The 14,948-nt window shown below is 40.2% G+C and overlaps 1 protein-coding gene across 2 annotated transcripts in view; it reads left to right on the top strand.

Moving 5' to 3' along the window:
* The window catches only part of TOX (thymocyte selection associated high mobility group box), a 297,838-nt gene that overhangs the window by 237,814 nt on the left and 45,076 nt on the right, over window positions 1–14,948 (top strand). For both annotated transcript variants that reach the window (XM_081258280.1, XM_081258279.1), the window contains one exon: window positions 11,917–12,198. In XM_081258280.1, the coding sequence (XP_081114406.1) occupies window positions 11,917–12,198 (282 nt within the window). The remainder of the gene's footprint in view (window positions 1–11,916; window positions 12,199–14,948) is intronic.

The following is a 14,948-nucleotide window of genomic DNA, read 5'->3' as shown; positions in this document are numbered from 1 at the left end:
TCCGTCTGCTTTATTATTTCAGGAAAGGTAGAAACACAACCGAAATGCAAAAAATAGATTTGTGCAGTTTACGGAAAAGGTGCTGTGACTGATCGAACATGTCAAAAGTGGTTTCCAGAGTTTCATGCTGGAGATTTCTTGCTGGACGATGCTCCACGGTCAGTTGAAGTAGATAGCGATCAAATCGAGATGTTAATTGAGAACAATCAACGTTATACCACGTGAGAGATAGCCAACATACTCAAAATATCCAAATCAAGCACTGAAAATCATTTGCACCAGCTTGATTATGTTACTCCCTTTGATGTTTGGGTTCCACATAAGTTAAGACAAAAAAAAAACCTTCTTGACCATATTTCTGCATTAGATTGTCTACTTAAATGTAATGAAAATGTTCCGTTTTTAAAACAAATTGTGATTGGTGATGAAAAGTAGATACTGTACATTAATGTGAAATGGCAGAGATAGTGGGGTAAGTGACATGAACCAACACCAACTACACCAAAAGCTGGTCTTCATCCAAGGACGGTGATGTTGTGTATATTGTGGGATTACAAGGGAGTCCTTTATTATGAGCTCCTTCCGGAAAACCAAACGATTAATTCCAACAAGTACTACTCCCAATTAGACCAACTGAAAGCAGCCCTCGACAAAAGCATCCAGAATTAGTCAACAAAAAACTCATTATCTTCCATCAGGATAATGCAAGACAGCGTGTTTCTTAGATGACCAGACAAAAACTGTTACAGCTTGGCTGAGAAGTTCTGATTCATCCTCCGTATTCATCAGACACTGCACCTTTGGATTTCCATTTATTTAGGTCTTTACAAAATTCTTTTAATGGAAAAACTTTCAGTTCCCTGGAAGACTGTAAAAGGCACCTGGGGAGCACCTTCAAGATGGCAGAGGAGTAGGACGTGGAGATCATCCTCCTCCCCATAAATACATCAAAAATACATCTACATGTGGAACAACTCCTATAGAACACCTACTGAATGCTGGCAGAAGACCTCAGACTTCCCAAAAGGGTCTTGGTGGTCCGGGCGGCTGTCAGGCCTGAACCTCTGAGGTGGGAGAGCCGAGTTCAGGACATTGGTCCACCAGAGACCTCCCAGCCCCATGTAATATCAATCGGCAAGAGCTATCCCAGAGATCTCTGTCTCAATGCTAAGACCCAGCTCCACTCAACGACCAGCTAGCTCCAGTGCTGGACACCCTATGCCAAACAACTAGCAAGACAGAAACACAACGCCACCCATTAGCAGAGAGGCTGCCTAAAATCATATTGAGTTCACAGACACCCCAAAACCCACCACCGGACGCAGTCCTGCCACCAGAAAGACAAGATCCAGCCTCATCCACCAGAACACAGGCACTAGTCCCCTCCACCAGGAAGCGTACACAACCCACTGAACCAAACTGAGCCACTAGGGGTAGACACCATAAACAACGGGAACTACAAACCTGTAGCCTGTGAAATGGAGACCCCAAACACAGTAAGTTAAGCAAAAGGAGAAGACAGAGAAATACACAGCAGATAAAGGAGCAAGGTAAAAACCCACCAGACCAAACAAATGAAGAGGAAATAGGCAGTCTACCTGAAAAAGAATTCAGAGTAATGATAGTAAAGATGATCCAAAATCTTGGAAACAAAATGGAGAAAATACAAGAAATGTTTAATAAGGACCTAGAAGAACTAAAGAGCAAACAAACAATGATGAACAACACAATAAATGAAATTTAAAACTCTCTAGAAGGAATCAATAGCAGAATAACTGAGGAGAAGAGCGGGTAAGTGACCTGGAAGATAAAATAGTGGAAATAGCTACTGCAGCGCAGAATAAAGAAAAAAGAATGAAAACAATTGAGGACAACAACCACCTCTGGGATAACATTAAATGCACCAACATTCGAATTATAGGGGGTCCCAGAAGAAGAAGAGAAAAAGAAAGGGACTGAGAAAATATTTGAAGAGATTATAGTTGAAAACATACCTAATATGGGAAAGGAAATAGTCAGTCAAGTCCAGGAAGCACAGAGAGTCCCATACAGGATAAATCCAAGGAGAAACATGCCAAGACACATATTAATCAAACTATCAAAAATTAAATACAAAGAAAAAATATTAAAAGCAACAAGGGAAAAGCAACAAAAATCACACAAGGGAATCCCTATAAGGTTAACAGGTGATCTTTCAGCAGAAACTCTGGAAGCCAGAAGGGAGTGGCAGGACATATTTAAAGTGATGAAAGGGAAGAACCTACAACCAAGATTACTCTACCCAGCAAGGATCTCATTCAGATTCGACGGAAAAAATTAAAACCTTTACAGACAAGTAAAAGCTAAGAGAATTCAGCACCACCAAACCAACTTTACAACAAACGCTAAAGGAACTTCTCTAGGCAGGAAACACAAGAGAACGAAAAGCCCTACAATAACAAACCCAAAACAATTAAGAAAATGGTAACAGGGACATACATATTGATAGTTACCTTAAATGTAAATGGATTAAATGTGCCAACCAAAAGACATAGACTGGCTGAATGGATACAAAAACAAGACCTGTATATATGCTGTCTACAAGAGACCCACTTGAGACCTAGGGACACATACAGACTGAAAGTGAGGGGATGGAAAAAGATATTCCATGCAAATGGAAATCAAAAGAAAGCTGGAGTAGCAATTCTCATATCAGACAGAGTAGACTTTAAAATAAAGACTATTACAAGAGACAAAGAAGGACACTACATAATGATCAAGGGATCGATCCTAGAAGAAGATAAAACAATTGTAAATATATATGCACCCAACATAGGAGCACCTCAATACATAAGGCAAATACTAACATCCATAAAAGGGGAAAATCTACGTAACACAATCATAGTAGGGGAGTTTAACACCCCACTTTCACCAATGGACAGATCATCCAAAATGAAAATAAATAAGGAGGGGCTTCCCTGGTGGCACAGTGGTTAAGAAACCGCCTGCCAATGCAGGGGAATTCAGTTTGAGCCCTGGTCCGGAAAGATCCCGCATGCCACGGAGCACCTAAACCCATGTGCCCAACTACTGAGCCTGCGTTCTAGAGCCCACAAGCCACAGCTGCTTAGCCCACAAACCACAACAACTGAAGCCTGCGCACCTAGAGCCCATGCTCTGCAACAAGAGAAGCCACTGCAAGGAGAAGCCCGTGTACCGCAACAAAGAGTAGCCCCCACTTGCCACAACTAGAGAAGAGCCTGTGCACAGCAATGAAGACCCAACACAGCCAAAAATAAATAAATTTTTAAAAAAGAAAGAAAAAGAAAATAAGGAAACACAACCTTTAAATGACACATTAAACAAGTTGAACTTAATTGATATTTATAGGACATTCCATCCAAAAACAACAGAATACACATTTTTCTCAAGTGCTCATGGAACATTCTCCAGGATAGACCATATCTTGGGTCACAAATCAAGCCTTGGTAAATTTGAGAAAATTGAAATTGTATCAAGTATCTTTTCCTACCACAACGCTATGAGACTAGATATTGATTACAGGGAAAAAAACTGTAAAAAATACAAACACATGGAGGCTAAACAGTACGCTACTAAATAACTAAGAGATCACTGTAGAAATCAAAGAAATAATCAAAAAATACCTAGAAACAAATGAAAATGAAAACACAATGGCCCAAAGCCTACGGGATGCAGCAAAAGCTATTCTAAGAGGAAAGTTTATAGCTATACAAGCCTACTACAAGAAACAAGAAAACTCTCAAATAAACAACATAACCTTACACCTAAAGCAGTTAGAGAAAGAACAAAAAAAACCCAAAGTAAGCAGAAGGAAAGAAATCATAAAGATCAGATCAGAAATAAATGAAAAAGAAATGAAGGAAACAGCAGCAAAGATCAATAAAACTAAAAGCTGGTTCTTTGAGAAGATAAACAAAATTGATAAACCATTAGCCAGACTCATCAAGAAAAAAAGGGAGAAGACTCAAATCAAGGGAATTAGAAATGAAAAAGGAGAAATAACAACTGATACTGCAGAAATACAAAGGATCATGAGAGATTACTACAAGCAACTATATGCCAATAAAATAGACAACCTGGAAGAAATGGACAAATGCTTAGAAAAGCACAACCTTCCGAGACTGAACCAGGAAGACATAGAAAATATAAACAGATCAATCACAAGCACTGAAACTGAAACTGTGATTAAAAATCTTCCAACAAACAAAAGCCCAGGACCAGATTGCTTCACAGGCAAATTCTATCAAACATTTAGAGAAGAGCTAACACCTATCCTTCTCAAACTCTTCCAAAATATAGCAGAGGGAGGAACACTCCCAAACTCATTCTACGAGGCCACCATCACCCTGATACCAAAACCAGACATAGATGTCACAAAGAAAGAAAACTACAGGCCAATATCACTGGTGAACATAGATGCAAAAATCCTCAACAAAATACTAGCAAACAGAATCCAGCAGCACATTAAAAGGATCATACACCATGATCAAGTGGGATTTATCTCAGGAATGCAAGGATTCTTCAATCTACACAAATCAATCAAAGTGATACACTGTATTAACAAACTGAAGGATAAAAACCATATGATCATCTCAATAGATGCAGAAAAAGCTTTCCACAGAGTTCAATAATCATTTATGATAAAGACTCTCCCGAAAGTAGGCATAGAGGGAACCTATCTAAAGATAATAAAGGCCATATATGACAAACCCACGGCCAACATCTTTCTCAATGTTGAAAAACTGAAACCATTTCCACTAAGATCAGGAACAAGACAGAGTTGCCCACTCTTGCCACTATTATTCAACACAGTTTTGGAAGTTTTAGCCACAGCAATCAGAGGCGAAAAAGAAATAAAAGGAATCCAAATCAGAAAAGAAGAAGTAAAACTGTCACTGTTTGCAGATGACATGATACCATACGTAAAGAATCCTAAAGATGCTACCAGAAAATTATAAGAGCTAATCAATGAATTTGGTAAAGTAGCAGGATACAAAAGTAATGCACAGAAATCTCTTGCATTCCTATACACTAATAATGAAAAATCTGATGGAGAAATTAAGGAAACACTCCCATTTACCACTGCAACTAAAAGAATAAAATACCTAGGAATAAACCTACCTAAGGAGACAAAAGACCTGTATGCAGAAAACTATAAGACACCGATGAAAGAAATTAAAGATGATACAAATAGGTGGAGAGATATACCATGTTCTTGGATTGGAAGAATCAATATTGTGAAAATGACTGTACTACCCAAAGCAATCTACAGATTCAATGCAATCCCTATCAAACTACCACTGGCATTTTTCACAGAACTAGAACAAAAAATTTCAAAATTTGTTTGGAAAGCAAAAGACCCCGAATAGCCAAAGCAATCTTGAGAACGAAAAACGGAGCTGGAGGAATCAGGCTCCCTGACTTCAGACTATACTACAAAGCTACAGTCATCAAGACGGTATGGTACTGGCACAGAAACAGAAATAGAGATCAATGGAACAGGATAGAAAGGCCAGAGATAAACCCACACACATATGGTCACCTTATCTTTGATAAAGGAGGCAAGAATATACAATGGAGAAAAGACAGTCTCTTCAGTAAGTGGTGCTGGGAAAAGTGGACAGCTACATTTGAAAGAATGAAATTCGAACATTCCCTAACACCATTCACAAAGATAAACTCAAAATGGATTAAAGACCTAAATGTAAGGCCAGACACTATAAAACTCTTAGAGGAAAATATACGCAGAACAGTCTATGACATAAATCACGGCAAGATCCTTTTTGACCCACCTCCTAGAGAAATGGAAATAAAAACAACAATAAACAAATGGGACCTAATGAAACTTAAAAGCTTTTGCACAGCAAAGGAAACCATAAACAAGCCAAAACGACAACCCTCAGAATGGGAGAAAATATTTGCAAATGAAGCAACTGACAAAGGATTAATCTCCAAAATATACAAGCAGATCATGCAGCTCAATATCAAAATCAAACAACCCAATCCAAAAATGGGCAGAAGACCTAAATAGACATTTCTCCAAAGATATACAGAATGCCAACAAACACATGAAAGGATGCTCAACATCACTAATCATTAGAGAAATGCAAATCAAAACTACAATGAGGTATCACACTGGTCAGAATGGCCATCATCAAAAAATCTACAAACAATACATGATGGAGAGGGTGTGGAGAAAAGGGAACCCTTTTGCTGGTGGGAATGTAAATTGATACAGCCACTATGGAGAACAGTATGGAGGTTCCTTAAAAAACTAAAGACAGAACTACCATATGACCCAGCAATCCCACTACTGGGCATATACCCTGAGAAAACCATAATTCAAAAAGAGTCGTGCCCCATACTTTCCACCATGTGAGGACAAAGCAAAAAGACTGTTGTCTATGAAATAGGAAGCAGACTCTCACCAGACTCCAAAACTGCTGACACCTTGATCTTAGACCTGCTAGCCTCCAGAACCATGAGAAATAAATTTCTGTTGTTTATAAACCACCTAGTCTATGGTATTCTGTTATAGCAGCCTGAACTGACCAGGCCAAGAAGGTAGCTTAGATGAGAGGGTGATAAAGCTTTCATAAAAATCTGAGTTGACAATGGATAATTATGTAGCCAATGCAACATGAATTAATATTATACTTAGAGGACTTTCCACAGATTCCACTGAGTGAGAAAAGCGAGATGTAGAAAAGCATGTAAAGAGGACTGTTGCATCAGCATACAGGTGTGCCATATGTGTATGTACCTACTTATCTCAATATTTAGAGATATAGAGATATGCAAAATGCAAACACACTAGTTGTTAACCTGGGCTTCCCAGGGAGTGAGGTGGGTGGGAATAGAACCAATAAACAAAAGATAGTAAATAAAAAAAAAAAAAAAAAGAGTCGTGTACTACAGTGTTCATTGCAGCACTATTTACAATAGCCAGGACACGGACGCAACCTAAGTGTCCATCGACAGATGAATGGATAAAGGAGATGTGCCACATAAATACAATGGAATATTACTCAGCCATAAAAAGAAACAAAATTGAGTTATTTGTAGTGAGGTGGGTGGACCTCGAGTCTGTCGTACGGAGTGAAGTAAGTCAGAAAGAGAAAAACAAATACCGTATTCTAACACATATATATGGAATCTAAAAAAAAAAAAAAGAAGTTCTGAAGAATGTAGAGGCAGGACAGGAATACAGACTCAGACGTAGAGAATGGACTTGAGGACATGGGGAGGGGAAAGGGTAAGCTGGGATGAAGTGAGAGAGTGTCATGGACATATATACACTACCAAATGTAAAATAGATAGCTAGTGGGAAGCAGCTGCAAAGCACAGGGAGATCAGCTAGGTGCTTTGTGACCACCTAGAGCGGTGGGATAGGGAGGGTGGGAGGGAGATGCAAGAAGGAGGGGATATGGGGATATATGTATATGTATAGCTGATTCACTTTGTTATACAGCAGCAACTAACACAACAATGTAAAGCAATTATACTCCAATAAAGATGTTAAAAAAAAATAAAGGCCCCTGGAACAGTTCTTTGCTCAAAAAGATAAAATGTTTTGGGATGATGGAATTATGAATTGCCTGGAAAATGGCAGAAGGTAGTGGAATAAAAGGGTGAATACGTTGTTCAATAAAGTTCTTGGCGAAAATGAAAAATGTGTCCTTTATTTTTACTTAAAAACCGTAGGCACTTTTTGGCCAACCCAGTATATTCAGGGTTTGGATATGTGATTATGGTAATGGCATCGTGGAATTGTGAAAAGATCACAAATATGGAAAATAAGCATGTTTCCACTTTAATCGTTGTTGGTAGAGAGATCTGAGACCATTTATCCTCTACCATTCTCAATAAACTTGTACAAAACAGCCATTTCTGTAGGACTACCTCAAGGGGGAATTATGAGGCCCAGTAGGTAATAGTTCTGTGCAAACCACAAATCACTGAGCAAAGTATTTTTTGTAACTGTTTTTCAAAAGTTCAAACAGTAAATGCTCAGAAAGTGAATGCTGAAAGAGCATCATAGACAAAGGCACATGTTCAAGGGAGAGAGAGGCAAAGGAAAGCAGTTAGTTGGGTTTGGTTGAACAATCAAGTGTGTGAAGGATGCTTATAAGGAATAAAGTTCATTTGGAATCTTGAATGGTATGCTAAACATTTTGGATTCAATTTAGTAGGCAGATATCACTGGGAAGGTTTTGAGTCTGGCTCATGAAGATTAATTTTACAGTACTCTTTGGGGTGGATGTGAAGATATTCTTTTTAGTTAAGTAGCTATTGCAAGTGAGGAAGTAATGAAGGCCTGAAATACGTGAATGGTGTGTGAATGAGAGGAAGGGAAGATGGAAGGGGTATTGTAGAGCAGACTCGGTGGAACTCACAAGAAGAGTGTGATCGAAAAAGAATGAACCCAAAATTACTAGAACATTTTGAGTAGAAGTGACGGGGAGGATGAAGGTATCATCGAAAGAAATTGGGCACAGAGTACAAAATAGTTTTGAGAAAGAAAACCTTGTTCGGTTTTCCAGCAGGGGTGATGTCCAAGTAGTGACATCTAGCAGAGTTAGACCTGGAGTCTGGGCCAGAATTGCACGTTTTCATTTAGAACGTTCCCCATTAACAAAATCATGATGCATCTTAGCTGGATGAAGAAATGCGACTCAAAACCAGAATGTTAAGGAATCATTTAGGGGTGGAAAGTTGTAAGAAGAATAAAGTCAGTGAAGGAGCTGGGGGGAGTCAGAACAGCAGCTGAGATTAAGCATGACTTAAGGGAATTATTCACGGTAACTTGAAAATGCTGGAGAGTAACAAGAAATCATATTTTGCAAGTTGAAGTTTCGTATTTCACATTAAGACCTGTAGTTAGTCACGATCTTCCTAGAAGGAAACCAGTAATCAGAACATTTGCTTGCCTTCATGAGCTGACTAATTATTCTTAGTTTTCAGTAATCAGAGCCCCTCCAGTTTAATGTGCCCCATATTATACATTAGGCAGCGATAAATAGTAAACTGACTTCTGTCAAAGCAAGGTGAAATGGAAAAACTCCTAATTCAGGAATGTCACCAAGGGTGTTAAGCTCTACTGCTAAGTGCACCTGAGGCCTCAAGAGATGAGTGTGCTCTCTGATTCGTGCTTGCCACCTCCACAAAGGAAAATTATTCTTCGATTCAGTGTTAAAGCTGCTGTCTGCTGGCCTAAACACCATTGGTGACACCATATTTTGAACTAATGATGAGTCTGTTGAAAAAGTGGTACCCTGTTGAGTACTCTGTGGTCCCGACCTAGATTGATTCCCTACCCCCTTCCACCATGCCCACCTCCTTCTACTAATATGACAAAGGTGGAAATACAATTTTAGTTCTCAGAGATCTACCCACCACACTAATTAGCATGAGAAAACAATAAAAAAGATTACAGAATGGAGGAAGAGATAGGTGCTCTAAAGTGAAATTTGTAGTCGTAAATCTGGAAATTCTGTGTGTAAGTCAATTTAGAGATCATCTTCTGCAATGTCACGTGAAAACCACAATATTTCTGAAAGAGTGAGAAGTGGGCTCCCGATAGGTTACAACTGTTCATGCTTGTAACTTGGGATTTACGTGACAGAGAAATAAAGATATCAATTAGCTACATACGTTTGGAAAGATAATTTAAACTATGATTTTGTTAGTAAACATTTTTAATTTGCAGGGCTCTAAAAATGTGTCCTCTACAAACAGCTATGTTTGAATATGCGTGTGAGTGCTTTATTTGGTGCAGGGCTGGGAGAGGGAGCTGCCCTATATAGGACAGTGCCCTTTATGGGCACCCATTACTCTGTGCCCACAATGAGACACCCGTTCTACATGCTAAGGGTCTAAGGAAGAACACAGTAGGACCTCAGGGCCTTAGAGTATGGGCCTGAAAAAGACTCAGCGGCACAACTTTATGGATAACTGTGAAAGCTAGTATTATTTCACATGGAAGGTCAGATTAGGGAAGTTATAGGAACAGTTAAGCAGGAACAGAAGCTATTTTAGTAAATCTGAGTGGAGGCAACATGAATGGGCCAGATAAAAACCATGGATTCAGGTAGGCAATATTGGATGGGTGTTTTTGACTATCTTTAATTAACTATAACTCTCTCTTTGGGACACGTAAAATATTGCATCAGCTGCTTAATACAGTAGGAAGTATCAAAGACTGGAATTGAGAGATGTAGGTTTTAACTCCAACTGTGCGGTTCGGGGAAGTCATTTAAGATCTCTGGGTTTTAGTCATTCATTTATATATTTATTCAACAGACATTCAAAGCCCCTCAGTCTCCTCTTCTGGAGATTGAGAACGTGTCACTAGAGCCTCTGCAGCGCTAACATGTATCCCTGAATAGTGATACCTGCTTAATGAGGGGTTTCATAAAAAGGAGAGCTATGAGCTACTTTTGAAGGATTGGAGGAACGTGGTTTAAATTATGGGAAAAAGGTTGATTTAAACCAGGCAATCAATGGGTACAAAGCCATAGAGCCAGACTAACCCTTCACCCAGGAGAGCCAGAGTCTAGGATTCCTAGAACTGAGTCTGAGGTTGAAGCAGTAGCAAGACTTGGAAAGGTCGAAAGGTATTGACTAATAAGATGCCTTATGGTGGAGACAGTAAACCTAATGCAGAGAACACAGGCAGACACCTCTTCAGTCACCACTCCAGTTTCAGGGAGGTCTAACTAGGTTGGTAAAATGACTAGAGAGCATTGGTAGAAAATGATTTTATTACCAAAAGAAAAAAAAATCCTATGACTAAGCTATTTAATTGACCTTTTCATTATTTCCATGTCATGGTGGTAACATTTGCAGACGGGTAGTTACTAGGCATTCTGACACTATATGGGTTGTTTTTTTTTTAATGAAATAGAGAAAGGTAACATTAGTTTTACTTTTTCCATTCCCAAATGTAACCTTAACATATATCTCTTCATTGACCCCCTTTTTTCCATTTGTTTCTTTTTTTCTCTCTCTTGTTTTATAAACCCTCTACCTGCATGAACTCCCCAGTGCCCTTCAGAGTGAACAAAACTGAGCTGCTTCTGTAAGCACCACAAAATAGTCCCCATTATTTTAAGTTTGAAAATGCCAGAGAAACATTAAGTGAAATCCACCACACTCTTCTTACAACACATTTGACCTCTAGATATGTTAAGAGCTTCATCCTCCAATGCTTTTAATTCTAATTCTTGCAGAGATGAAATTCACTGCTTGAATTGTAAGAGTGAGTCTCATTAAGGCTAAAAAGCAGTGACCCAGATAGCATAATGGATTAATATGGTGACCTTGCAACTTTAGAGCTTTACTTTCAAATCGGACTGTGTAGTCAAATCATTTCAATAGTCAATTAATCAATTGGTTAGTACCAGCCTGTAAATGTTCTGCGTCGGAAGTTCGTAGATCATTTGGCCAGTACTAACCTATATAGAATTAAACTGAGGACCATAGTGTGCTTAACTTTCAAAACCTTTTTTAAATGATGAGAATCAAAGAAATAGTTTCATGAATTACTGTGAATGCTGTAATCACTAATAATTATATAATACTGACACTCTAATAAGCATCAATATTTTGAAACTTACACCGTAAATAGCTGTTAATGCTGTATGTTTGCATTTCGTTGCAGTGTAAAGAAGGACTGTAAACCAACCAGGTCTTGAGTAATGAAATGTGATGTTGACTGAATTCTCAAATTCAGGGTGATATGTACTGTTAGGATTATCCTACTCTGAGTGACGGGGTGGGAATGTGTATAGTTTAGCAGGACATCCTAACGGAGTTTTAAAGCCTAGGGAATTTTACGAATTTTTTCCAGAAATAAGTTTTGTGAAAAACTATTCCTCTGCAATTTTTTTACAGATGCAAGATATACGGAGCCCAGAAGGAAGTCAGTATAGCTCCCATCCTCAGATGGCAGCCATGAGACCAAGGGGTCAGCCTGCAGAGCTCAGGCAGCAGCCAGGCATGATGCAGCATGGCCAGCTCACCACCATCAACCAATCACAGCTAAGTGCTCAGCTTGGATTGAACATGGGGGGAAGCAGTGTCCCCCACAACTCGCCGTCTCCTCCCGGAAGCAAGTCTGCAACTCCTTCACCGTCCAGCTCAGTGCACGAGGATGAAGGCGATGATACCTCTAAGGTATGACTAAGTTATTTTGGGGACCAATAGGAAAGGCTTGCTGCCTAAAAAAAATGTTGACTGGCACTTCCCTTGAACTATAGTGGATGCAAGTTATGTCGTCCAAATGAGAAACGTTGGTGGGGGACCGAATGGATTAAATCACCTGCTTGTCCAATTGCATTTTTAAGTTCCTAACAAATCCTCTCAGTGCAAATATATTAAACATAAAAATAGGTTGCACCCACACAGTATAGGGTCTGCATAGTGAGTCAGGGAAAATAAATAATCTTGTAGGACTCAGTGTCCAAAATCAAGCTTAATTCACCACTCATTCCAAAATATCTTTCAATTTAACCACTTTATTTTAAGAAGGCAACATCCCAGGGATATAATGATGGCGCTGTGTGTGTGTGTGTGTTATGGTTAGAGGAATCCTTTGAGATCATCTTATCCAAACATTTCATATTTAGGGGACTTCCCTGGTGGCGCAGTGGTTAAGAATCTGCCTGCTGGGCTTCCCTGGTGGCGCAGTAGTTGAGAGTCCGCCTGCCGTTGCAGGGGACACGGGTTCGTGCCCCGGTCCGGGAAGATCCCACATGCTGCGGAGTGGCTAGGCCCGTGAGCCATGGCCGCTGAGCCTGCACATCCGGAGCCTATGCTCCGCAACGGGAGAGGCCACAACAGTGAGAGGCCCACGTACCGCAAAAAAAAAAAAAAAGAATCCGCCTGCCAATGCAGGGGACACGGGTTCGAGCCCTGGTCTGGGAAGATCCCACATGCCGCGGAGCAACTAAGCCCATGTGCCACAACTACTGAGCCTGCACTCTAGAGCCCATGAGCCACAACGACTGAGCCCGCGTACCACAACTACTGCAGCCCATGTGCCTAGAGTCCGTGCTCCGCAACAAAGAGAAGCCACCGCAATGAGAAGCCTGCGCACCACAACAAAGAGCAGCCCCCGCTCGCCTCAACTAGAGAAAGCCCGCGTGCAGCAACAAAGACCCAACACAGCCAAAAAAATAAATTTATTTATTTATTTATTTTTAAAAAATTTCATATTTAGGATGAAGAAAAGAAGGGCCAGAGATATTAGATGACTCCCTTCCAGAAGAAGGCGCCTAGGTGTTTCATTACCTATCTCTTGTTAACCCCAGGCCAGTATGGTTGTCTGTTTGTCTATCTGCATCGCCTTAAGCTATCTGTATAAAAATGTGGGTCTTAATTGTCCTTATTTTGGAAAATTAGCTACAAAAGGTAGTTAGTTCTTTAAAGTGTTCAAGGCAGCCTTTTCAAATGACTGCACCATAACCAAGTACACTCTCCGTCAAGAACATCGAAATCTTTTTATTGCCTTGGTTATCAGTCAGGCATCTTCCAAATTTGTCCCAGTGAGAAGGGCCCTTGCCTGGTTACTGTGAAAAACACTGGTGGCTACATGCATACTTCATATTCCTCCTCTTTGTTTATGTCACTAATGAATTGTCACTTGTGTCAGCCCTTTGTTTTCTTTTCACTTTGTGAGAATTTTGCTTTGGGGAGACAAATGGCAATACGTGGGGTTCTGATCTCCGTGGTTAACGTAACAATAGCTATAGCTACACTAATCTGTGAACAGTCCAGATAGTGACACGTAGATTTATTTAGCCTGATGACAAAGGCAAGGCTGCTATATTGGCTATATTTTATTATTTTCAGTACTCTTGAAGCTCTGGCATGTAGGGCCTTAATCCTGGAAACACTACCAGGGTAGCTAATTCCTAGAGATAGTGAATGACTCCCCTGGGAGCGCATCTTTGATAAACACAGCAACCAATCCAGAGCCCACACCCCAGTCATCTCCTTTATCAAACTCTCACACACCACGCCAGTACCCCCCGCCGGGTTTCCCCCCAGGGCTAGGTATGGACAACTAGGGACCACCTCTGGAGCCAAGCCCACTGAAACTGCTCAAACGTTCCAGTCCTGAGCTTACCCAGTGTACCTCCCCTGCCTCGCCCCTTCCTTCCCACAAAACCCCCAGTAAAGGCTCTGGGCACGCTCTGCCCTCTCCCATCTCTGCCTCCTGACGACCCTGCACGCCCTGCCGGGCCTCCTGTTTCTAGGTTTGTGTGAGTGTAAACTTCATTCATTTCCATGTCTGCTGTCTACCATCCCTGATGACAACAAATCCCAGGTACATTTCAGGACAGCTGCACAGCTAGATATCAGCACCCCTCTACCTGCACAGTCTCTCCCTGTCAGTGAGCCAGCCTCTCAAGAGGGAAAGTAAAAGGAGGGAGGAGACTGATTGATATTACATAAATAATGTATTGGGCTCGTAAAAGCCTGACCTTTGGCTGATCACTTCGAGGGCAAAATAAATTTTTAAGAAAATCTATATGATTCTAACGGTGTCTCCAGCTGATGAGCACCTGGATCTAAGTGTGAACACCAGGAATCTGTTTGTGGCCAGTGATTTAGATATCAAATTATGCGTGGATAATTCAAGTTAAATTTCTAAACACAGATGTTAAGTACTATATTGCAAGGGGAAAAATTAATGTTCTACTCATAGTAAAGATCAATTTGTGCATCTGGATTATATCTTTATCAGTATTCACTGCTGACACTTCAGGAAATTAATGCAAAATTGGCATCTTCTGACAGTAAATTTTATGCAAGATTATTCTTACAATAGCATTTTCCACACTCTTCAATTTATACGAGTAGCAGACTGAGTAGAAACCAGAAATTCATAGAATTAATATTGACAGGTTCTGCCACTTTCT

Source organism: Mesoplodon bidens (assembly GCF_964165515.1).
Source record: "Mesoplodon bidens genome assembly, chromosome: 16".
NCBI lineage: Eukaryota > Metazoa > Chordata > Mammalia > Artiodactyla > Ziphiidae > Mesoplodon > Mesoplodon bidens.
The sequence above is the reverse complement of the archived record's forward strand: the minus strand, read 5'-3'. Positions and strand labels throughout refer to the sequence as shown.